This window comes from Osmerus eperlanus, chromosome 26 (genome assembly GCF_963692335.1).
Source record: "Osmerus eperlanus chromosome 26, fOsmEpe2.1, whole genome shotgun sequence".
In the NCBI taxonomy this organism is placed as follows: Eukaryota; Metazoa; Chordata; class Actinopteri; order Osmeriformes; family Osmeridae; genus Osmerus; species Osmerus eperlanus.
The window spans coordinates 7610173-7635930 of NC_085043.1; the positions used below are offsets into that span (position 1 = coordinate 7610173).

Sequence of the window (25758 nt, forward strand, 5' to 3'; positions counted from 1 at the left end):
CATCAAAAACACGTTTACGTGGAGCAGCATTTGTTTGGAGATACAAAGTTGTGATGAGAGCCTCTACTGGTACATAGGAGAATGGGTTTCCATGGTTGCAACGAGGTCAATCATGTTGCTGGTATTGCCTCTGATGCATGGTGTTTTATAGTTCATCTTGCACTAAGAGACTTTGATGGCCTCTAGGTGGCAGTCTTGATCTTCATGAATAGCAAGTAGTTGGAGAAACCAATACTTGGTGTTGTCAATGTTAAAGAGACTAATGTTCAATTAAAAGATTGCAAGAACTCCCATTTCTGTGATGAACAATAGCCGTACACCAATGTTTAATTATCTCGTAGGGGTTTCCTTGTAAAACTGGTTTAATTCTGCTGAGTGACATTTATGCTGTCAATGTGAACTGACTTTGGTTGAATCCATACTAGATATACTTATGTGATACCCGACAGATAGCCTATCTTTAGGCTGTCCGGATGCATTCAGAGTTTCCATGGCTGAGACGAAGTATTTCCCATAAATCCATGATGTTAGTCTGCTCCAATGAAAACAGGTGGAATTCCCTGTTCCTCCCAATCACGCGCCGTTCCCGGGTAGTCTGGTGAATGCGGGAGAAACTGAGCTGTTAAAGTTAAAAACGAGGAATTCAAAGAAGACAAATAACTGCGTATCTTTTAAATAACGTTGGCGTGCTGACGAGGATATTGAACAGAGCCTAACTTTAGCCCTGGAGTAATACAGCAGGAGTGCAAAGGCTGTTCAGAGGAGACGGAAGCAGTGTAATTAAGTGTGTAATCGCGTAGCTACAAAGTTGCCCCACCATACCTACCCGCCGGATACGTTTCTTCGGGGCAACTTACAGCGATGGATAACTGGAATTTAGGGTTTTGAGACTCGCCGATTTTGCTTATTGTAGATTATTTGACCGTTTGGAATCGTCGGAAACCTCCTCTGTGTATATTTTTACAGACGGATAAGCACGACGGTCATGCCAGCGAAAACAAAGTACAACCTAGTTGATGATGGCCATGATTTGAGAATTCCATTGCATAACGAGGAAGCATTCCAGCATGGGATCAACTTCGAAGCAAAGGTACATTTCTTTCATGTTACTATATTCGTCAATATGCTACTATAGCCCATACTACACCATGTAGCCTACATCATACAACTCGAAGATTATTCGTGATCTTATTTGCCGTTAACTTTGCAAAGCAGAGGGTTTGAATCCGGCTTGCTCATAACTATTCTAGGAATAATCGCATTACAATCGCTTTTTGTGTTTTTATTTCCACAATGATTGAGATACGTTGTCCCTTTTGTTGTGAATAGTATATTGGCAGTCTGGACGTGGCACGGCCGAACAGCAGAGTGGAAATCGTGGCTGCGATGAGGAGAATACGGGTGAGTAGCCTATTCTCCTTCTAAACAACAATAATAACGTGATAGAGGCTACTTTTTAAGGTTGTAAACCATCGTAAATCTTATCAGTGCATGTTCAGCAGGCGATTTACGTCTCCCATCCTAACGCTTGTTTGTGAAACACATAAAGGAGACAATACAATTATCTACAAAAGCGCTTTTCTTCAAAACAGTTCAGTGTCCTATCAGGCACCTTGGTAGCAGGAAGCCCAGACCAGGGTGTGACATATATACAAGGGACCATATAGACTCGTCCTAGCTGGTTATGAGTTCGTAGTGGACCAAGAGAGGCGCTAGATGCATCATGTAGTTTTAATGTGTTCACCGAGTGTTTACTGAGCTGGTGCCCCGTCCCTTGAGGATCGCCCATGGTCCGACAGGGATCAGGGAAATGTGGACAACGGTGCTTTGAAGCGGTGCAGTGGAGTGTACACGCTTTCATAGTACCCCACCCCCTTCTCTCTCTCTCTCTCTCTCGCTCTATCGCTCTATCGCTCTCTCTCTCCCTGCGGGTGGTTTGCGTTGTTACCCAATTCATGTTCTTTTCATGTGCTCATATGACGCCCGTGCGACTCTGGCTCTAGTTCTAAACTAGTCCAAATTACCATGGAGTGTTTATTAAAGGCATGTCTTTGCTGTTCAATGCTTAAACAAAGTCATGTTAATATTTGCTCACAGTCCAGTTGTGAGTGCCCTCATGTGATAGCCAGCTTAGTGTAAACATGATCACATTACTCTCACCTTGTTTCTCTGTGGAATAGATTTGGTATTGTATGCCAAAGATCCTATTCAGTGTTCGTTACCATAATGCCTAATTCCTACTTGTCGTTGTTGCAGCTCCGGACTAACCTTAACCCCAGACACGCTAGCCCTAACCCCAGACACGCTAGCCCTAACCCCAGACACGCTAGCCCTAACCCCAGATACGCTGGCCCTAACCCCAGACAGGTTGGCCCTAACCCCAGACGGGCTAGTCCTAACCCCAGACACGCTAGCCCTAACCCCAGATATGCTAATGCCAGACACGCTAGCCCTAACCCCAGACACTCTAGCCCTAACCCCACACACGCTAGCCCTAACCCCAGACATGCTAATGCCAGACACGCTAGCCCTAACCCCAGACATTCAAACCCCAGACAAGCTAGCCCTAACCTCAGACACGCTAGCCCTAACCTCAGACACGCTAGCCCTAACCCCAGACACTGCAATAGTCTATGCCAGTGGTTCTCAAACCTGTCCTCAAGTACCACCTGTCCTGCATGTTTTAGATGTTTCCCTGCTCCAACACACCTGATTCAAATGCATGTTCGTTACCAGGTTTCTACAGAGCTAGATAAAGACCCATTTATTTGAATCAGGTGTGTTGGAGCAGGGAAACATCTAAAACATGCAGGACAGGTGGTACTTGAGGACAGGTTTGAGAGCCACTGGTCTATGCTGACGTACTGAAATCCTGCAGGAGCGGAAGTGAAGTGAGAATGGCTCTGACCATTATCGGACAGACTTTGTGAACAGCTCCTGCAAGATGGAAGTTGTTTTCCTTTCATTGTGAACCTTGAAAGTGCCCATTGTGAGTTCATATCTGTTCCTAGATTCCAGGGGAAACTGGTCAGCGCTGATGACCAAGCGTACATTGTGCAGACACACTCACTCCTTTAGTTCATACAAAAATGTGTATGTTCTTGTCAGAGAAGAAACCAGACCTCAATCACTCTGTAAAAAGAAGAAAAAGAGGTGCATCTTGTCAGCTTCTCCCTGCCCTATATGTTTTGACTCTACTAATGAAAAGTACTTTGTAAATTGATTTTTTTTATTACTATCTTTAAAGAGTGCTGCATGAACTGTTCTGTTCAAGGGAGACATCTCCTGACTTAAAGGGATTAATGTCTCATAAATCTGCCTTGTTGGTGTTAATACTGTTGCTCTTGTAGAGTGCGTGATTAGAGCTCCTGTGTTTAGCAGAAAGTCCCCAGTGACCTTTTAGAGCACTTTGACATGTAGTCAACCACACCCCCCACCTCTCACTACCACACACTTTGTCTACCACACACCCTCACTACCACACACCACATCCCACACTTTCACTACCAAACATCCTAACCCTCAATACCACACATTGTCACTAAGGGCAAAAGTCAATTTAGCATGTGTAAAACTACGGCCTTTCCATTTTTACAATTTCCATTTAAATGTTCTTGCACATACAGTAGGTGTTGCATTGAAACACACCACAGTCAGTGAGAGGGTAGCTCAACCCTCATTACAACAGCTCCCCTGTGGCCTACGGCTCTCTTCAACTTTATCTCAGTGATCCTCTTGTCAGGAGTTAATTACAGAAGGCTATTTAAGTCGACATCAGAGCCTTGTTGGGGGACACGCATGTAGCAGAAGAGATTTGAAGGTAAGTGTGGGGGGGGGGTGTTTAGAGCTGATGTGTTGGAGCGATACCGTTTTTATCTCCAGTGTTCGTGTCACTGTGATTAAGGAGGTGACACTGACACCAGGCCCTGAATGCAGCTGAACTATAGTTGTTTAGGGTTCCACACACTCTCCTTACAAAAACCCCACACAAATTGACGTGTTCCCTCCTTTGTTCCAGGTCCCGGTGTTGGAATCCTATCGAGGGAAATATTACCACACCGTTAAGCTAGCCTATAGGCTTTTAAAAGGTGTTTAAGGTAGCTTTTAGCTAACTGTGGACACCTCCGCTGATTACCATGAGACTTTGCATATTTTGCAGAAGTAAATCGCTCATAGGCGACTAGCTACCACTGGTCCCATGAAATAGGAACGCCCGCATTGTGCTGGCTGTTGTCTCCAGTGGTAGCTGTGGTTAATGGTTAACCTGCTTCCACACTGCTGGTGACAGCTGAGAGGCTGCATACATACACAGCGTGTGTGGGTGTATTTGCTTTGTACAAACTAGTGTGTGTGTGTGTGTGTGTGTGTGTGTGTGTAGTCCCTCATCAGTAATATACTGTCTGAGTTTGACGAGAGTTAGCATTGATTCCTTTCTTATTCCCCGAAACAAAATCATCTCTGCCTTTCTGTCTGTCTCAGCGTCTACATTCCTTGGTTTCTCTTTCTTTCCTTCTCACAATTCTCTCACACACACACACACACACACACACACACACACACACACACACACACACACACACTGCCCCGGCGATTTTATTTTTACCTGAATCCCAGGAACAGCAGGACTGTGAGTAGATGGCAGAGCGACCATCACAGACAGGACTGTGAGTAGATGGAAGAGCGACCATCACAGACAGGACTGTGAAGTTATAATAACACACAGACACACACATCTGCTGTCTGCACATTAGAGGTGTCTCTTATTGCAGGTTTGGCAGGGTTTTGAGGTGGTACATGAATGAAGTCCATGCAGAAGAGGTTTGCTCCTGACGCAGACAATGATAAACACATCCTGCTGCCGTGAAGTGAGTTGTCAGCAGCGTGGAGCTGCTTCTTCTTCTGTGGTGTCTGTCTGATGGATCTCCCTGCAGGCCTCAGAACACACTCTTCTTCTGGGTGTTACAGCGGTGAGGCAAGCACTCCAATCAGATGTCACACATACTGATGATATACGCACACACTCACATTTAAGTTCCCCCTCCCACACACACACATATTGGATGGCCCCTCCCACACACACATTAGACGTCTGTGTTTACTGCTGTCAAAGGGAGGGTGTTTAATATCTCCTTGAGGGCTCGGCATCCAGTATGAGTCAGCTGGTCCTCCTCCACACATGGGTGCAGAATCACCACAGTCTACTACCATTCTCGTAGTCTCTCACCACTGCAGATAGGGAATTAGCATAGTTGGCATACCACGACAGTCTGTGAGTTAGCATACCATACCACAGACGGGGCCATTCTGCTTTCCAGCATAAACACCTTTCCAGACTGACTTAGTGATATTTTATTTCATGGATTTTTTGTTTTGTTTATTTAGAGCAAGTGTCCTACAGCTAAGGGGGCATCTACACTGTTGAAATAACCAATAAAGAAAAGGGGGGAAAAAAGACCAAATATATTTGATATGCTGTTTTCACTTTCTAGTGGGCAGCCGGTATGTTAAAGGGTTAGCTGCCCTGGAGCTTGCTCTGGTGCAGGCGCATTCATTTGAATAACAAATATGTTTGTGTTTTTACAGTTCTAGTTTAAAGTTATTACAGTGTAGACTGCCTTCTACTCTGAGAAACTTTCAGCGGATCATTAAGCCGCATCCTGCAGCGAGGCGCTTCACAGAATGGGGGATCTGACTGGAAGATAAAATACTAGTAACAAGGGTTGACTTGTGTGGGTTGCAATCTCTCTGATCTCCAAGGTCTTTTTTTTATTTTGTATATGTTTGATTGGCTGGTTGTGTTAGTGGGAGGAGGCAGGGAGAAAATCCAGCTAATGGTGTACAGCTATAGGGTTAGGGTTAACCCCTGCATTAGGGTTAACTCCCTGCACTAATAGTCAAACAACAACAACCTCAAATCACATCTGTCCATTCTAGCGCTGGACTGCTCTGTCCCAGAGAGAGGTGTATATCCTCAAAACGGTTCATGTGCTGCGTAGGTATTTACATAAAATATGGTAGTAGGAACAACTGATGTCACGTGAATGCCAGCATACTCTCAAAGTTGCTATAACACCAAGGAGATGTTAGCCTATGTAAGAAAGTGTGTGTGTGCCTGAGTGTGTGTGTGTGTGGGGGGGTCTGAGCATGAAGACCTTGGAGACTCAGGATATATAATGTCAACAGGCTTTTCCTAGCCCCACTTCCTCCTATGAGCTGGGCTTGTGGGCGTGTTCTCCCTGCCTGTGTGTCGCCCTGAGTGGGGACAGTGAGCTGGCCACAGGAAGAGCTTACGTACGGGGGGAAATGGGAGAACAATGGCTCTGTAGGGGCCAGGCTTGCTAGTCCCTGGCTTCTGGTGGTTCGAACGACATAAACAAAGGAAGGAACATGTAGTAAACTATCCCATAGTCTCACTTCCTAAACATAGTCTCCTAACCCTGCCGCTAAACATAGCCAGAAATACACACTGAACAGCCTTTTAACTGTTCTCTGAACACATACACAGTAGCACCAGCTGACCTGATACATGGGCATGCAGTCCTGGTTCCTCTGCAACCCTCCATGTCTTCTAGAAAGTTGTCCTTCTTAGTTCAATAACTTCTACAACCTTCCATGTGCTCCAGAATGTTCTTCATGTTCAGTAACTTCTTTTGACTGGTGGTCCCCCCAGTGGGGGACCACCTTCCGGCCACTAGGCAATTACATCTCAGCCTAGAAGCCTGTCCTGTCCACAGTAGAGAAAGTTAGGCCCTACAGTAGAGAGGGTTAGGCTCACAGTAGAGAGAGTTAGTCTCACAGTAGAGAACGTTAGGCCCTACAGTAGAGTTAGGCTCACAGTAGAGAAAGTTAGGCCCTACAGTAGAGCGGGTTAGGCTCACAGTAGAGCGGGTTAGGCCCTACAGTAGAGAGAGTTAGGCTCACAGTAGAGCGGGTTAGGCCCTACAGTAGAGAGAGTTAGGCTCACAGTAGAGCGGGTTAGGCTCACAGTAAAGAGAGTTAGGCCCTACAGTAGAGAGAGTTAGGCTCACAGTAGAGCGGGTTAGGCTCACAGTAAAGAGAGTTAGGCCCTACAGTAGAGAGAGTTAGGCTCACAGTAGAGAGAGTTAGGCCCTACAGTAGAGAGAGTTAGGCCCTACAGTAGAGAGAGTTAGGCTCACAGTAAAGAGAGTTAGGCCCTACAGTAGAGAGAGTTAGGCCCTACAGTAGAGAGAGTTAGGCTCACAGTAGAGCGGGTTAGGCTCACAGTAAAGAGAGTTAGGCCCTACAGTAGAGAGAGTTAGGCTCACAGTAGAGAGAGTTAGGCCCTACAGTAGAGAGAGTTAGGCCCTACAGTAGAGAGAGTTAGGCTCACAGTAGAGAGAGTTAGGCTCACAGTAGAGAGAGTTAGGCTCACAGTAGAGAGAGTTAGGCTCACAGTAGAGAGAGTTAGGCTCACAGTAGAGAGAGTTAGGCTCACAGTAGAGAGAGTTAGGCTCACAGTAGAGAGAGTTAGGCTCACAGTAGAGAGAGTTAGGCTCACAGTAAAGAGAGTTAGGCCCTACAGTAGAGAGAGTTAGGCCCTACAGTAGAGAGAGTTAGGCTCACAGTAAAGAGAGTTAGGCCCTACAGTAGAGAGAGTTAGGCTCACAGTAGAGAGAGTTAGGCTCACAGTAGAGCGGGTTAGGCTCACAGTAAAGAGAGTTAGGCCCTACAGTAGAGAGAGTTAGGCTCACAGTAGAGAGAGTTAGGCCCTACAGTAGAGAGAGTAAGGCCCTACAGTAGAGAGAGTTAGGCTCACAGTAAAGAGAGTTAGGCCCTACAGTAGAGAGAGTTAGGCCCTACAGTAGAGAGAGTTAGGCTCACAGTAGAGCGGGTTAGGCTCACAGTAAAGAGAGTTAGGCCCTACAGTAGAGAGAGTTAGGCTCACAGTAGAGAGAGTTAGGCCCTACAGTAGAGAGAGTTAGGCCCTACAGTAGAGAGAGTTAGGCTCACAGTAGAGAGAGTTAGGCTCACAGTAGAGAGAGTTAGGCTCACAGTAGAGAGAGTTAGGCTCACAGTAGAGAGAGTTAGGCTCACAGTAGAGAGAGTTAGGCTCACAGTAGAGAGAGTTAGGCTCACAGTAGAGAGAGTTAGGCTCACAGTAGAGAGAGTTAGGCTCACAGTAAAGAGAGTTAGGCCCTACAGTAGAGAGAGTTAGGCTCACAGTAGAGAGAGTTAGGCCCTACAGTAGAGAGAGTTAGGCCCTACAGTAGAGAGAGTTAGGCTCACAGTAGAGAGAGTTAGGCTCACAGTAGAGGGGTTAGGCCCTACAGTAGAGAGAGTTAGGCTCACAGTAAAGAGAGTTAGGCCCTACAGTAGAGAGAGTTAGGCTCACAGTAGAGAGAGTTAGGCTCACAGTAGAGAGAGTTAGGCTCACAGTAGAGAGAGTTAGGCTCACAGTAGAGAGAGTTAGGCTCACAGTAGAGAGAGTTAGGCCCTACAGTAGAGAGAGTTAGGCCCTACAGTAGAGAGAGTTAGGCTTACAGTAGAGAGAGTTAGGCTCACAGTAGAGAGAGTTAGGCTCACAGTAGAGAGAGTTAGGCTCACAGTAAAGAGAGTTAGGCCCTACAGTAGAGAGAGTTAGGCTCACAGTAGAGAGAGTTAGGCCCTACAGTAGAGAGAGTTAGGCTCACAGTAGAGAGAGTTAGGCTCACAGTAGAGGGGTTAGGCCCTACAGTAGAGAGAGTTAGGCTCACAGTAGAGAGAGTTAGGCTCACAGTAGAGGGGTTAGGCCCTACAGTAGAGAGAGTTAGGCCCTACAGTAGAGAGAGTTAGGCTCACAGTAAAGAGAGTTAGGCCCTACAGTAGAGAGAGTTAGGCTCACAGTAGAGAGAGTTAGGCTCACAGTAAAGAGAGTTAGGCCCTACAGTAGAGAGAGTTAGGCTTACAGTAGAGAGAGTTAGGCTTACAGTAGAGAGAGTTAGGCTTACAGTAGAGCGGGTTTGGCTCTACAGTCGGGGAAAGTAAGAGCGTGCAGAGGAGTCTCGTCTGGGTCCAGCAGAGATCTCGTCAGCGAGTCTCTTTGGTCTGGCTTATGATCCTGTCATTTCTTTGAAGCTTGTCATTCAGGGGATTAAGGCAGATAATTATTTCAGAGTCAGTGGCGTGAAAGCCATCCGCTCGCACTGCTGAGATCTTGTCTCTCGGGGTTTATCTTACCAACATGGCCGATTCACCCTAATAAAGAGGATCTGAGCAGCGAGAACCCAGGGACATTATAGATGGAAATGTGAATGTTTCACGCAGAAAGGGGTTTGGAATGTTGCCGTGGTATCGGCTGTGTCTAATCGCTGTTGCGCAATCAGTGTTGATGATGTTGTTCTGTCCCGTTGTTTCCTTCGGTCCCAGGCCTTCTCTGTCGGTTCACCATCATTTTCTTACTTTGTTTTGAGTGATGGGCTGGGCTGTACAATCATAGCGCTGACAATGAGGAACAGTTTGGTGCCTCGAACGATTCAGCGTAGGGCACAATCCCACTTGATGAAGTCTCCTGATTTTACAGTTCTAATCAAACAGTGATTACAGTGGCTGAATATAAACACGTAAACCCTATCTGTGGGCACCATCTTGGCAGCAGTAGGATCTGGTGTCGTGGTAGACCCCGTTGGAGGTAGACCCCTCTGGTGCTAGACCCCGCTGTGTCAGTGTTGGGGAAGTTCAGCAGGAATTTCTCCTGGCTCAGGGTGACACCAGCTCTGCTGATAAATGGATGTGCTCATAGATGACGTCTCTTTGATGCAGAAGAGGCACTTTTCCCTTTGAGTGGTTTGTGGAATGGAATCACACTGACAGTTCTGTCTCTCCTGTTTTTATTACGTTATCTAAATTTTTTCCCTCTCTCTTCTGTCTCCATCTCCCTTTCTCTCTCTCTCTTTCCAAATAAGTTGCTTCAATTTTAACAAGAGGCAAATGGAACTATGTGGAACTGGTCATGAAAAAAAAAAACACAATATTATTCTGCCCCTAAAGTTGATATCCTATTTTTGCCCCTGGACATCGTTTCTGCACCTGCTCTGAACCTGTGTTTTGATGAGGTCCCCACCACCAACATATTCACTGCTGATTGCTTTTAGCAAACCGTTTCAGTGACCATGGATACACCCCTCACACATCAGGGAGATCAGAACGAATTTGATCTCAATAACAGAGTGACCATAACCATTTAACACCCACCATAACCGTTTCACATTAACAGAGTTCATTTATCATCTGGCCAGCCAGTTCAGGCTTATCCTTGGGCTTCCAGGACAGAGATGCGATGAGCTGTTGCAGCGGAGCTAAAAGATCCCACTCAATGCATCACAGGCACTTGATGCAAGAACCATGTTGTCTTGCTCGGCTTGTGTTTCCTGGGAGATGTATGAAAGAAAAGCAGATTCTGTCTAACTAGAAGAACTAGCAACCTGTCACGGTCTGAAATAAATACCATGGGCACTGCACTAATAGATATAAACACACAACTAGGGTAGAACATCTGTCCTTGCCTGTCTGTCAGAAAGACACGCTGGAATGCAGATTAAGTGTTTGTGTGTGTGTGTGTGTCCGCGTGTCCATCAGTGTCCTACAACGGAATGCAGATGATCATACAACGTTTAACTGTACGTGCCGAGAGAGAGAGAGAGATGGAGAGAGAGAGATGGAGAGAGAGAGATGGAGAGAGAGAGATGGAGAGAGAGAGATGGAGAGAGAGAGATGGAGAGAGAGAGATGGAGAGAGAGAGATGGAGAGAGAGATGGAGAGAGAGAGAGATGGAGAGAGAGAGAGATGGAGAGAGAGAGAGATGGAGAGAGAGAGATGGAGAGAGAGAGATGGAGAGAGAGAGATGGAGAGAGAGAGATGGAGAGAGAGAGAGATGGAGAGAGAGAGAGATGGAGAGAGAGAGATGGAGAGAGAGAGATGGAGAGAGCGAGAGAGACAGAGCGAAAGAGACGGGGAGAGAGAGGGGGAGATGGAGAGACAGAGGTGAGAACACATCACCCATTGTTCCATCTAAGCTCCAGATTTGTTTGGTTTGTCTTCTGGATTTGCGGCCAAAAGCTGGATCTGGTATGGAGGAATCTTATGGTATGGGAGCGCACGCGCACACAATCGCACACGCACACACACAAACACTTGCTGACTTTGTTTGTGGGAAGCTCCCATACTCTCAGTGTTACTAAAGAGATAAATCCCCTTTAGGATATTTTTCAATCAGGAATTTAATCCCCTAACCTGTCTGCCCTTGATTTACAGCAATTCTTCATATCATGCAAATGAGTTAAAGATTCCGAGAGCTTCTGGAATCTATTACACTGAAAACAGAGTTGTTTCCATGGTAACTGTGAAGTGGGGGTGGGTGGGTGCAGAACCTGGAGGAGTGTGTGGAGATTACAGGAGGGAGTTCATGACGGAGGTGGTCTTGAAGTTCAGGGCTCTGAGCTGCAGACTGGACTGGACACCACAACAGGCTGCATCAATATATACCACTACCCCGCTCCAAGCTCCATCACTACCCCGCTCCAGGCTCCATAACTACAGCACGAAAAGGCTCCATCACTACCCCGCTCCAGGCTCCATCACTACCCCGCTCCAGGCTCCATCACTACCCCGCTCCAGGCTCCATCACTACCCCGCTCCAGGCTCCATCACTACCCCGCTCCAGGCTCCATCACTACCCCGCTCCAGGCTCCATCACTACCCCGCTCCAGGCTCCATCACTACCCCGCTCCAGGCTCCATCACTACCCCGCTCCAGGCTCCATCACTACCCCGCTCCAGGCTCCATCATTACCCCGCTCCAGGCTCCATCACTACCCCGCTCCAGGCTCCATCACTACCCCGCTCCAGGCTCCATCACTACCCCGCTCCAGGCTCCATCACTACCCCGCTCCAGGCTCCATCATTACCCCGCTCCAGGCTCCATCACTACCCCGCTCCAGGCTCCATCACTACCCCGCTCCAGGCTCCATCACTACCCCGCTCCAGGCTCCATCACTACCCCGCTCCAGGCTCCATCACTACCCCGCTCCAGGCTCCATCACTACCCCGCTCCAGGCTCCATCACTACCCCGCTCCAGGCTCCATCACTACCCCGCTCCAGGCTCCATCATTACCCCGCTCCAGGCTCCATCACTACCCCGCTCCAGGCTCCATCACTACCCCGCTCCAGGCTCCATCACTACCCCGCTCCAGGCTCCATCACTACCCCGCTCCAGGCTCCATCACTACCCCGCTCCAGGCTCCATCGCTGCAGCACTATATACTACATCACTACACTACGACGTCACTTTACCTCTACCAGTCCATACTAACCGGTTAGGGTTACCAGTCCATACTAACCGGTTAGGGTTACCAGTCCATACTAACTGGTCAGGGTTAGGGTTACCAGTCCATATGAACCAGTCAGGGGGGTTGAGTGGAGGTAGCTGCAGAAGGAGGCCGTGGGGTTGGGGAGCAGGGAGAAGCCCAGGGAAGCCTGTCAGCTTTTGATGCCTCTCATGTAGCTGCCCAGCTTGGAGCGGCTCTCCAATGCCAAGGGGCTTCTCTTCACAAAGGGGCTGCGGTGCTGTGTCAGTCTGCCTGCCCTGTCGCACGCTCAGAAGGCTCCAGTGGTGTGTTTGTATGCAAGTGTGTGTGTGTGTGTGTGTGTGTGTTTGTTTGTAATAGCATGACAGTGCAGGAGATGGGTTGTTCAGTGTTGTCAGACCAGGACCGTGAGGTGGAGTGTTAATAAGAGCTGCTGGGATGTAACATTGCACAGCCAAGGGAGGCTTGGTGTCAGGGCTGGGATGTTGTCAGGATTACGAGGGGTCTCCCTACACCCTCTCCTTAACTCACTGCTCTCCCTACCCTTCTTCCATTGTGTGTGTGTGTGTGTGTGTGTGTGATAAGGGAGTAAGTGGACTGGTGGCTGGCCAAGATAATAAAAAACCAATTTCTATGATTCCCCTGAGAATGGGAATACTGCAGCCTCTCATTCCCATCACCGTGTTGGGGGGAGGGGAGGGGAGGGGGGGTTTATCTGACTGGGAGGGGTAAATGGGATAAAGGAATGAGAGAGAGAGGGGAGTGTGTAACTGGGATACGAGAAGGCTGACAGCGCGTCCAGACTGTCTGGCCTTAATAGCCGTCATGCAGAGGCAGCCTTCGTCAAGAGAGAAGGCCGTCTTCTCCCGCGTGATGCTCGGTGCGTTATGGATCCACAGCCACGGAGGGAGCGCAGGAGGGAAGGGCTGCTGGGAGGAGCGCAGACAAAGGGAGCAGGCGGCGTTCTCCAAGCAAAGGAGAAAGACGAGACGTACAGGAGCAGTTCCTCTTGCACTTATCAATGGGGACATTTTTTTCCACTCTAAGGGCATACTTGGCCATGAACTGTATGTTCCCTGTCTCTCCTCTATTCTTCCTCCTTGTCTCTCTCTCTCTCTTTTTCTCTCTCTTTCTCTTATTCCTTTCACATTTCAATGAGAGCGAGAAGACTAGCGTGAGCGAATTGTTTTAGAAAGGGATAAAAGAGAATTCCTCAGAGTATTTCTCTTCTGTCTCCATCAGAGCTGCTTTGTGCCTGTGATGCTGGGGCCGTGAGGTTTCCACAGCCCTGGAGCAGACAGCTAGTTATCTATGGAGCCATGTCTGCCACAGGCTACCTGTCTAATGGACCCTAATGGGCTTAGGGATGGGATGGGGGGGGGGGCTGCCCTAAAGCTCCAGTAGGCAGTTTTACATTTAGATGGAAAGGCTCACCATTTCAAAGCCTGTTGTACTCCCAGATAGGAAGCACTTCATGAACAATTGTGTTGAGGAATCTGCCGATTCCTCCCTGGTGATTGGCTGCTCATAGAATGCTGCACGCTCTCTCCCATTGGCTCCGCCTGCTGAACAGTCACTCTCATTGGCCCCCCTTGTCTCTGCCAAAACTAGCTGGGGTCCAGTCCTAGCTCTGACATTTCCGTACTTTTTATAGAGTGGCATTTTGGACCGAAGGTGGCATTGTGCGTATGTGTGTGTGTGTGTGCATGTTTGTGTGAGGGTGTGGCCCCTTTGTTATTGCTGTGATGGATGACACAGCGATTGGCTCCATGACCTTCAGTAGATAATGACCCGCTTATCGGGAGATGCGGCTGGCAAATGTTAGCCGGATGAGAGCTTTGTGACGCTATTTGCATGTCGAGTGCTTCACCGGGAGAATCAGCACCGTCTCCTCTCCACGCGGCCCGTTAACAGGACGGCTCCTCCTCACGTCTCCATAGAGCTGGTTAACGGCTGCTGTCTATATTTAAGGAGCTGTAGTTGCCCGTAGCGTTGTTTATTGGGCTGGTATAATTGTTGTTGGCGACCATAGACAAAGAGGAAACCATATGGCACACAAAAACTCTCTCACACACACACACACACAAACACACACACGGTACTCCGTGACATGCAGCAAGCCGATGTGGAAGAGGAGAGGCGCGAGAGGGACCGTTTACAGAGAAGTGCCATTCGTCACGTTTTGCAGCTCGGTTGCCACGGTGCTCGTTCAGATCCATTAAGAGCAGACACTGTCATCTCTACAGGGGTAAATCACTCACCATACCTGCACTGTACAGTTCATTACGTATACAGGGTGGATATAGAGTGGGTCCTTGGTGTGTGTGTGTGTGTGCGTGTGTGTGTGCAGGATAGGATTCCTGGCCAGTGTCGGTCCTCACTAATATTCTCTGCACAAAATGAAGCCGTGCTCAGAATTCAGACTCCTGCATTACACAGACAGACACGCACAAACACATACGCGCACACACACACACACCAGAGGTTTACGCGGAAACTTTTAATCGTGTTTTAAACCTGAGAAGAACCCGTTTCCTGACCGAGCAGAATGACGCAGCAACCCTGTCTCTGGTGACCCAGGGCAGAGCTCTAGAGGACCAGGGTTAGATAGAGGCTAACACACAGTCGGATAAGAGTTAGCGATGGAGGGATTCAAGGCTGTGGTTTGACATGTGCTTCCGTAACCGGTTATCCACAATTGGTGTTGTGGCAACAGATGGGTTGAAGGACCTGTCATGGTTGCGCCAGGCCAGGTGGCCCTGAGCTGCGGGGTCAGGGGAAGGCTGACCATGGTCATGGGTCAGAGGTCACGCCAAGCAGAGGTCGTTACCAGGCTCAGGAGTGGGCGAGGAAAACGGGCCATCTGATCGTCCCTCTCTCTCTGTGTGTGTGTGTGTGTGTATTTGCATGCTTGTGCTGGCATCTGTTTGCTTATGTTGTTGAGTCTTTGCTGTGCTCAGCCCTTGTTGATTATATCAACCCTGGGCAACTTCAATGAAGGCGATGTAGAGATGAAGGAGCAGGATGTGGTTAGACTCCTGTAGTCTGTTACTGCAGGGCTTTGTAGCGGTTTGTAGGTTGTGTTTGGAAACACGGTATCTCGCTCGCTCGCTCACTCTCTCTTTCACACACACACAGACACACACACAGACATACACACGCTCAGACTCAGATAGTGTTCCTCTTCCCTGTTTGGTTTGAAATCCCTTTACCGAGAGCTCTCCTTCCCTGTCTGGTCTTTAGCGTGCTCTTTCATCTAGGTGCTTATCCACTTTTCGAAACGCTTGTTAACGTGGTGTTGCCCTAACACGCGTGTTAACGTGGTGTTGCCCTAACACGCGTGTCCTTCTCTGTTTCCCGCAGTACGAGTTCAAGGTGAAGAACATCAAGAAGAAGAAGGTGAACGTGGTGGTGTCGGTGGACGGCGTGAGGGTGGCACTCAGGAAGAAGAAGAAGGTGAGTGTTCTCCCCTGGAGAGAGACCAGCACTGAGAGAGACCACCAGCACTGAGAAAGACCACCAGCACTGAGAGACACCACCAGCACTGGGAGAGACCACCAGCACTCAGAGAGACCACCAGCACTCAGGGAGACCAGCAGTAGGCCAGGTCCCGGGGCGGTACTTAACCTCCTAAGGACACTCACGTGCAGAACCTGTTTAAGTGCAGCTTTTGTCACATGCATTAGCCCCCCCCCCCCCCCCCCCCCCATCTCCAGGGACTTTGTGGACTTGTCTTACTCCTCCCCAGGGCCACGACTCCTCGTTAGTCCACTTATAGGCTACTGTGTGTGTGTCCATCTATGTGTATGAGTTGCCCTTTCTTGTTTGTTAGCCGGCATGTCAATATGCCGAGCAATCTTATTAAAATCCAGAGGATGGAGAGAATGAAAGGATGAGGAGAATGAAAGGATGACGAGAATGGGCCGAGCTGCATTGAGATCCAGAGCAATACTCCCAGAGGGGAGTGCGTGTTGACATTTTGATTGTGTCAGTCCATTTACAGAGGCGGCGATTGGACAAATAAATAGATACGTGGAAATGATGGAGACTTTCTGGAAATTGCATTTTTATTCTTTTCTCTCCTCCTCACTTTCTTCTGCTTCCTCTCCTCCCCCATCTCTCCTCCCTCATCTCTCCTCCCCCATCTCTCCTCCCTTCCCCTCCCATCTCTCCTCCCCTCCCCATCTCTCCTCTCCTCCCCCATCTCCCCTCCCCATCTCTCCTCCCCATCTTTCCTCTCCTCCCCCATGTGTTGTCCTGCAGAAGAAGGAGTGGACGTGGGACGAGAGCAAGATGATGGTGATGCAGGACCCCATCTACAGGTGAGCTGTCCAGCGTCCTGCCCGAACAGAACCAGCCCTCCGGTGTCTGGGGAGGGGGGGAGGGAGAGGGAGGAGGGAGGAGGGAGGAGGAGGGGGGAGGAGGAGGAGGAGGAGGAGGAGGATTTAATTAGAGATCTCCACAGCCTTTTGCCACAGGGAAGGGCAGAGTCCCACTAGTCCTCACTCTGCCCCTCCTCTCATCAGCCCCTCTCGGTCTTCCCTCATCTCTCTCTCTCCCTCTAGACCCAGCCTTACCCGCTCTCCCTCTATCTCCTTTTCCTGGACAGGGCTAGAGTTAAAAGTTGGGGCCAGAGAATCTCCCTTCTGAACGCATTTCTCCCACACTATGCCTCACCCTCACCCCAGTTTTTCCTCTTGCTTCCTCTTTCTCTCTCCTCTCATCCCTCCTCTCTCCCTCTCTCACGCTCACGCTCTCGCTCTCTCTCCCTCCTGTTGTCCCCATGGGAGGCTTCACCTCACAGGTGAGGATGAGGAGAGCGTTCTAAATGCCAGCTTCTTCCCAGCCATCTCAAGGCTAATGATGCAGCCTGTGTGTGTGTTTCCTGTTCAACTAATCTGTGCTACTCCAGATACTATACATCAGAAACCAAATGTCTCTGTTTTCTGTGACAACTTTGATATCCCCCTCAAGAATATTTACCTTTTTGTGACAAATATTTTGCATAAAAAAAGATCTGTAAAACCCTACCCCCCCCCCACACACACACACACACACACACACACACACACACACAGCGCACGTATCACATCCATGCAGGGACACCACACACCCACACATGCATTGAGTGTGTGTGTGCATGCGCTGGCTGCTCCGGCTGGTGTATTGATGGCTGTGACTGTATTAGTGTGATGACAGAGCAGCAGGGGCTCTTAGCAGCAGATGGATGGCTGTCGGGTCTCACAGACCATGTCCATCAAAGGAACAATCGCTAGGAAACAAGACCGCTTAATTACTCTGACATCATAGCAGATCCCACTGGGCCTATTCATCCTATCAACACTGTGTGTGTGTGTGTGTGTGAGCACACGCACGCGTGCTAGAATGATGCCAGGACACGGTTTCCACGGCATTCTGTGTATACCTGCCTGAGGTTCGGGGTCAGTGGCTGAAGAGCTGTGTGTTGCAGGGCAGCGCTGGGTGTGTGGAAGGTGGAATGAAACTGGGATCTGATCAGGGCGTTGGCAGCTCTGTGTCAGGCGCCTTCTTGGCCCGTTATGAGACATTTCAAATATTGTCAAAGCACACTTGCTGTACCGTGTCAGTACACACATATAAAAACAGGCTGCATGACCAATGACTCTTTCTCTCTCACAGACGCACACTGGCTGGATGGGGTTCTCTGTTTTAATAATGTTGTCTGTGTGTCAGTGCTCTGTTAGTAATGTTGTCTGCGTGTCAGTGCTCTGTTAGTAATGTTGTCTGTGTGTCAGTGCTCTGTTAGTAATGTTGTCTGCGTGTCAGTGCTCTGTTAGTAATGTTGTCTGTGTGTGTCAGTGCTCTGTTAGTAATGTTGTCTGTGTGTCAGTGCTCTGTTAGTAATGTTGTCTGTGTGTCAGTGCTCTGTTAGTAATGTTGTCTGCGTGTCAGTGCTCTCTTAGTAATGTTGTCTGTGTGTGTCAGTGCTCTGTTAGTAATGTTGTCTGCGTGTCAGTGCTCTGTTAGTAATGTTGTCTGTGTGTGTGGGTGCGCACACACGAATCCCTGAGTGTGTCAGTATCTGGTCTCCTGAGGAACGTTTCTCTGACCCCTGACCCCTGCAGGATCTTCTACGTGTCCCACGACTCCCAGGACCTGAAGATCTTCAGCTACATCGCCAGGGACGGCCAGAGCAACGTGTTCCGCTGCAACGTGTTCAAGTCCAAGAAGAAGGTGTGGCAGGAGGGTCTGGGGAAGGGAGGAGGGTTTATCTGATCACTCAAGGGTCAGTGCTGGGGTCAGGGGTCAGAGCTAGGATCAAGGGTCAGTGCTAGGGTCAGGGGTCAGTGCTAGGGTCAGGGCCCAGTGCTGGGGTCAAGTCAGTGCTGGGTTCAAGAGTCAGTGCTAGGGGCTGGGGTCAGGGGTCAGTGCTAGGGTCAGGATCAGAGCTAGGTTCAGGGTTAGCGCTGCATGCTAACTAAGTACGGCTTTAGCACTGCAGGCTAACTAGCTACAGACTCAGCCCTGCTAACAAGCCATCCTGCCTCCACTGTTGAAGATGTTGTAGGGAAAACACCCAGGTGGTTGTCTGTGAGGTGTGTGTGTGCCTGAGGGGTGTGTGCCTTTGGCAAACTCAAATCAGAAAAGGGGATGTTTTATTGATGTCAAGGTGTGTGTGTGTGACCAGAGCCAGGCCATGCGGATAGTGCGCACGGTGGGCCAGGCCTTCGAGGTGTGTCACAAGCTAAGCCTCCAGCACACACAGCAGAGCGCAGACGGAGAGGAGGACAGCAACACCTGCAACCAGTCCTCTGTCTCAGGTAACACACACACACACACACACTTATACACACACACACACACGTACACAACATACATATAAAGTGCCCACTTGCACGCCCACGCTACCACTCTCAGTCCTTCCCGCAATCCAATTTTCTATTTCTGTGTGGGTGGGTGTGTGTTTGTGTGTTTCACTCTTTAATGGTAGGTGCATAGGGAGAAGGCTGTTCCTTTAGCCTCAGAGTTTGGGTTTCACGTGGAGAGCCCAGATCACCCACGCACACACACACACACACACACACACACAGCTCCCTGTCATGCTGCTTGGTGCAAGTCACACAAGACCTTTCAAGCATGGCCAGTGAGCTTATCTGAGGAACTAATTATCACAGCCATGAAAGAGAGCAAGGAGAGAGGGATGTTTAGGAGCACCACAGGAAGGGAGGGGAGGGGAGGATAGGAAGGGAGGATAAGAGAGGGATAAGGGAGAGGAGGGTTCCTCCTGGTTCAGGGTCAGGGTGTGTTTGGGCCAACCTGAGGCGTTGCCGTGACGCTGCTCTGTGTTCCGTCTCAGCCCGGGAGCTGACGGGCGCGGAAAAACCTGCCGTTGCCGTGGAGACGGACATCGACGCAGAGGAGGGGGCGCTGCCCGACAGCAAAGAGGACGAGTTCAACCGCGGGGTCACCGACCTCGACGCCACGCCCCTCGACGCCACGCCCCTCGACGCCAACGGAGATAGCAGCCAGGACCAGAAGGTACTCTGACCCTGATCTTTAACCCTGACCCTGTGGTCTAAGGGGAATATTAGAGAAGTTAGCACCAAATCCAGATACAGAACATGTCTTCCTGTCTGTAGGCCTGGTTAACTGTCTGGATAGACAGAATCCCACTACTTCTTGGAAGCAATTACAAAAGCTTGGAAAGACCTGTGGGAGAAAATGTATTATATCCGTTAGCTGTATGCCACTCATTTATTTCTTGGGCAGATTGCCTAAGGACCAACAAAACCTATTGAGATTATTCAATAACGATGTTATGGATAAATCTACTTTTCATCCCTTACCTGATATGGGGAAGCTCCAGTTTAAAGTTATAGGGCAAGATCCGGTTCTTTGGCCAACTGAAACCGCAGAGAAGATGCTTCAATTATGGATTAGCCATTTAATTTCAGAAATCTTAAGGAGTATATGTTCCCTACTGATATCCGGGGGGTAGGGATGGATTCCTGGTGAAAAAACAAAATGATGTTATACATATAAATATTACCAGTGCCAGCGCAACTGTGAGACCTTCCCCAAACCTGACCCTGGTCTTTAAACCTGACCCTGGTCTTTAAACCTGACCCTGATCCTGACCCAGCATGTCTGTGCCTGTGTGTCCACTCCAACAAGCTGGGTTCACAATCTCATTGTACCATGTTGCTCTGAACCATTTCAAGGGTCTAATTTTCCTTCTGAGGATTCAGTGTGTGTTTGTGGACTGCTCTGCCGACGTCAAGGAGATGACAGGCTTAGGAGAGGTTGAAAGGGATAGGGTTAGGGTCAGAAGTGTAACTGCTATAGTTGGAGGGTTGATCTGTGTAGCTTGATAACATGAAAGACTGTACTGGGCTGTACAGAGATCGTGTGCGTGTGTATGTGTGTGTAGTCAGAGCAGTACATACAATAGTTGGTGGGTGATCTATCTGAGCTTGTCATCTACTGGGTATTAGATCATTCCCCTACCTCCCTCCATTCCTTCCTCCCTCTATCCTGTCCAGCACTGGAGGCAGAGAGATGTCTAGATTACAAATTGCTAGCAAGTGAAGGGGTGTTTCATCACAAGGAAGTGAGTCTGTGTGTATGTAAAACTGGGTGCCCTAGAACTCATTCAAACCTTTATGAAAATGGAAACGGTATACTGCAGTATAATACTGATATACTAATACTGCAGTTTACTAGCCTGACGTTGTCATACTCATAAATCTAGTCAGAATATGAGTCTGATACCGCTCCGTTGGGCTGTGAGTATGGGGCGTGTTTCAACCGAACCCGGAAAAAAAATGCCTCTTCGCTCAATTGGATAGACCTACAACCAATCAGAGCAACGTAGTATGTTGTTTGCTGAAAACGAATTCAACCCAAGCGCTCTTTGGTGATGTGGTTGATTGCGTTACTGTTGATCATCTGTCCATCATCGTATAAAGCCCACCCTGACAATTTGATTGGTCCGAACAGCTCTTGTTCGGATATAGTTTTTCCCCAACCGAGCGACCCCAGACCCAACTTCCCAACCACATTTTTTTGTGGGCGGGGTAAGTTCGGCTGGCACCCAGGCTAGCAGTTTACTGATATTGCAGTATAATACTGACACTATATTTACATTTAGTCATTTAGCAGACGCTCTTATCCAGAGCGACTTACAGTAAGTACAGGGACATTGCCCCCGAGGCAAGTAGGGTGAAGTGCCTTGCCCAAGGACACAACGTCATTTGGCACGGCCGGGAATCAGACTGGCAACCTGCAGATTACTAGCCCGATTCCCTAACCGCTCAGCCACCTGACTCTGACTATATTATACTGATGTCATCATACTTCAGCATAATTCAACACCATACTATCGTAATAGTACAGTATACTACTGATTTTAATACTACAGTACTAATACTACAATATATGAATCCTACAGTATAATACTAATGAATATACTGCAGTAACAGCAGCTTGTGCTGGGGTACTAGTGAGCACCAGCTTCAAACCCTGTTAAGTAGATTGATGTTTGTTCAAATTCACACTCGGAATCCTCCGTTTTCTCCCAAATTGGTCCAGATTGCAGTCAGCCAGTTTAGTATTCTGTGCATAAGCATGACTTGTTTTCTTATTCAGTCGAGTACGGCTTGCACAAGCAGGAGGAGGCCAAAGTGGGCATGTCTTCTGTCCTCCTGTCTGCCTGCCTGCCTGTCCTCCTGCCTGTCTGTCCTCCTGTCTGTCTGCCTGCCTGTCCTCCTGTCTGCCTGCCTGTCCTCCTGTCTGTCTGCCTGTCCTCCTGTCTGTCTGCCTGTCCTCCTGTCTGTCTGCCTGCCTGCCTGTCCTCCTGTCTGTCTGCCTGCCTGTCCTCCTGTCTGTCTGCCTGCCTGCCTGTCCTCCTGTCTGCCTGCCTGCCTGTCCTCCTGCCTGTCTGTCCTCCTGTCTGTCTGCCTGCCTGTCCTCCTGTCTGCCTGCCTGTCCTCCTGTCTGTCTGCCTGTCCTCCTGTCTGTCTGCCTGCCTGTCCTCCTGTCTGTCTGCCTGCCTGTCCTCCTGTCTGTCTGCCTGCCTGTCCTCCTGTCTGTCTGCCTGTCCTCCTGTCTGTCTGTCTGCCTGTCCTCCTGTCTGCCTGTCCTCCTGTCTGCCTGTCTGCCTGTCCTCCTGTCTGTCTGTCCTCCTGTCTGCCTGTCCTCCTGTCTGTCTGCCTGCCTGTCCTCCTGTCTGCCTGCCTGTCCTCCTGCCTGTCCTCCTGCCTGTCCTCCTGCCTGTCCTCCTGTCTGCCTGCCTGTCCTCCTGCCTGTCCTCCTGTCTGTCCTCCTGCCTGTCCTCCTCTCTGCCTGCCTGTCCTCCTGTCTGTCTGCCTGTCCTCCTGTCTGTCTGCCTGTCTGTCCTCCTGTCTGCCTGCCTGAATGCTGTCTGTTTGTCTCTCGGTCTTCCTCTCATTCTTTTCATCCATGTCATCTCAATCCTTTCTCTCCCCAACTTCAATGCGTCTGTCCTCTGCTCGGTAGGTTCCAGAGGAGGCCTCCCTCCTGCTGGCGAGCCCCAGGATGCTGCTGCCCTCGTCGGGTAAGATGCCTCCGGGCACCCCCCTGTCTGTCCACCATCAGATCCAGCTGCTCCAGCAGCTGCTCCAGCAACAGCAGCAGCAGACGCAAGTGGCTGTAGCACAGGTAAACACACACACACGCACTCACACACACACACACCTACACCTACACACGCTCACACCTACACACGCTCACACCTACACACGCTCACACCTACACACACACACACACACATGCTCACACACACACCTACACACACACACACCTACACACACTCACCCCCCCCACACACACACACACCTACACACACTCACCCACACACACCCATTTGTGTGTGTGCTTTAGTATAGTCCTATAAAAAGAGAGGACCAAAGCTATTTCAAAATGTAATAAGATCTCTACAAAGTATTGGAACACTTTGAGAGGAGCCGTAGGTCACACTTTCAGGTTCCTCACTCTATTGAATCAACACTCGCATTGCATCACTTGCTCTCGCTCCTCCACTCAGATACAAACACAAGCATTGTCAGGTTATGCCAGAGTTATGAAACCAGAGGCAGCGATTTCACAATTGTGCTACCCAAGACCTCCTACACACACACACACACACTCACACACACCCTCACTCACACACACAGTTTCCCCCGGCTCAGACCGAGGGTTTTGTTGGAGAGCTTTCATACACCAGCGCATCAAAGCTGGCAGCGGGCGCAACATGAAGATAATCCTGTTCAGAAGCACATCCTGTGAATCACACTGCATCTTCTGGGAACAAAACTGTGAGGAGGGGGCAGGAGGATAGAGGAGGGGGGGGGGGCAGGAGGATAGAGGAGGGGGGGGGGGGCAGGAGGATAGAGGAGGTGGATGGGGGGGGGAGATAGGGAAGGGCAGTTTTTAAATGCAACCCTTCATTTTTGCATGACGATGAGCCATACACAGGTTCATGTGTGTCATACATGTGGTGTTCCTGCTTCAGTGAGCTGCAGACTGAGACAACACTCACGCTGAGCTGGTGATGGTGTAAACATCTCAAACTGGATTTATGAAGAGAACACTTTATTAATCCCCAGACGGGGGGGAGAGAGAAAGATATCAGGGTCGCTTCTCTCTATAAATTATTTAGTATCTGTTAGGATTGCTGGCTGACTGAGATGGAAAGTGAGACAGTTCCAGTACAGTGTCTGTGGAGGTGTGACCTTGGTGTGTGTGTGTGTGTGTGTGGTGCTCCGCAGGTACACCTGCTGAAGGAGCAGCTGGGCGTGGAGGCCGCGGCGCGCGTTGAGGCCCAGGCTCGCGTCCACCAGCTGCTGCTGCAGAACCAGGACCTGCTGCGGCACGTGTCCCTGCTGGTCTCCCAGCTGCACCACCTGGAGGCCACGCTCGCGCCCACCTCCCGTGAGTACACACACACACACACACACACACACAGGCATGTACGCTGTCTTTCCCCTCTCTGTTTACTCCATGTCTCTCTCTCTCTCCTCCTCTAGTGGGCTCCCAGGACAGTCTGCTGGAGATCACCTTCCGTGCCGGCGTGCCCCCGGTGCTGTGCGACCCCTCCACCCCCCAGCCCGACGCGTCCTGCCCCCCCCTGCCGGCGCTGGCCGCGGACCGTCCCGCCCTGGGCTCTCCTCTAGGTAGGGGCCGGTGTCTGCACAAACTCGAGTGTTTCCGCTTCCTCCCCGGCCCCCCCGGGCCCCCCCCTCAACCCCCGGCCCCCCCGGCGGAGGGGGAGGAGAGGCCGGGGGGGAAAGGGGGGGCGTCCGAGGGGCGTCCCGACGGGATGTCACCGGGCGGCAGCCTGGAGCGTCTGCGGTTCCGAGAGTCTGGCATCGCCAGCGAGGACGAGTCCAACACGGACGACAGCGACGAGCAGGAGGACTGGGAGGGGGGGGAGGGGGGGGAGGCGGGGGGCGTGTTTGGCTGGGGGGGCGACGAGGAGAGACTGATCAACGTCATCAACAGACAGGGTCCGCCAGACTGTCTGGGGGATGAGATAGCCGTGTAGCTCCTGACCTCCCCGACACCGACCAGCCTGCCTCCCACACACACACATTCTCTCTCTGCTGTAACCTCCCTCAAACACACACACATTCTCTCTTTGATTTAACCATCCTCAAACACACACGCTCTCTCTCTCTGACAAAAGGACTGAGTGCTCAGTCAGGACCCTGCCCCCCCACCCCTGCACCGAGTCTGTCGTTGCCAGGAGACCCTCCTCCCTGTTCTCAAGCAGACCATGTTCAGGAGAGTTCCTCTTCATCAGACTCTTGTCTCCTGATCAGCTGACCTGCAGACGCTGTCCTGGCTTCTGGCGGGAGCCTGGCGTGACAACATCGACAACATCCTGAACAGCATCCACACAGGAGTGACTCACACCTGCGCCAGGCTCTAGTGCACGTCACCGTGTTACCACGGTGATTTATACACAGCCTAACGGCGACGTTCTCTGTCTGGACGGAACTCGGCGCCCGCATGTGACCTGCTCACCCGCCCTGTGATTGGAGGAGAGCGTTAGCTGCTCAGTGTTTGTCTTCCGCTCAGACGTCCTCTACTCGTCACTGCTCCCCTCTCTGCGCCCAACACACACACACACACACACACACACACACATCTACTCAAACACAAAACACACACCTGATGTGTATGTCTGCTGCACTTGTCTTTCTCTCCCCCACCACCCTCCTCCTCTCCTCTCCCCTCCTCCCCTCCTGAAGGTCATAGTCATGATCGATGAAGGTGATTGGCTCCCGAGTTGATGATCCACAGAGCACAACCATGACCACTCCCTTTATCAACCAATCATGCCTCCTCTCGTATTGCCGTCCTCTGTCTCACACACACACACACACACACACATACCACGTGTGTGATTGTGTGTGTGTGCAAGTGAGTGTGTGTGTGTGTGTGAGTGAGACTG

General features: G+C 50.1%; 1 protein-coding gene across 1 annotated transcript; it reads left to right on the forward strand.

The window, feature by feature from the left end:
- The first annotated feature begins 513 nt into the window (after nucleotides 1–513).
- LOC134012947 (carboxyl-terminal PDZ ligand of neuronal nitric oxide synthase protein-like) lies at nucleotides 514–25025 on the forward strand. The gene is made up of 10 exons (XM_062452637.1): nucleotides 514–1090; nucleotides 1330–1401; nucleotides 15666–15758; nucleotides 16566–16624; nucleotides 18407–18515; nucleotides 18970–19102; nucleotides 19639–19820; nucleotides 22800–22961; nucleotides 24071–24233; nucleotides 24329–25025. Exons 1-10 carry the CDS (start codon nucleotides 986–988, stop codon nucleotides 24844–24846), a joined length of 1596 nt encoding a protein of 531 aa, XP_062308621.1. The 5' UTR covers nucleotides 514–985; the 3' UTR covers nucleotides 24847–25025.
- Nucleotides 25026–25758: the final 733 nt, after the last annotated feature.

Coding starts and splice junctions, on each gene's coding strand:
- LOC134012947 (XM_062452637.1), top strand. CDS start 986: ATGCCAGCGAAAACAAAGTACAACCTAGTTGATGATGGCCATGATTTG. Junction 16,625..18,406: donor ATGCAGGACCCCATCTACAG/GTGAGCTGTCCA, acceptor TGACCCCTGCAG/GATCTTCTACGTGTCCCACG. Junction 18,516..18,969: donor TGTTCAAGTCCAAGAAGAAG/GTGTGGCAGGAG, acceptor GTGTGTGACCAG/AGCCAGGCCATGCGGATAGT.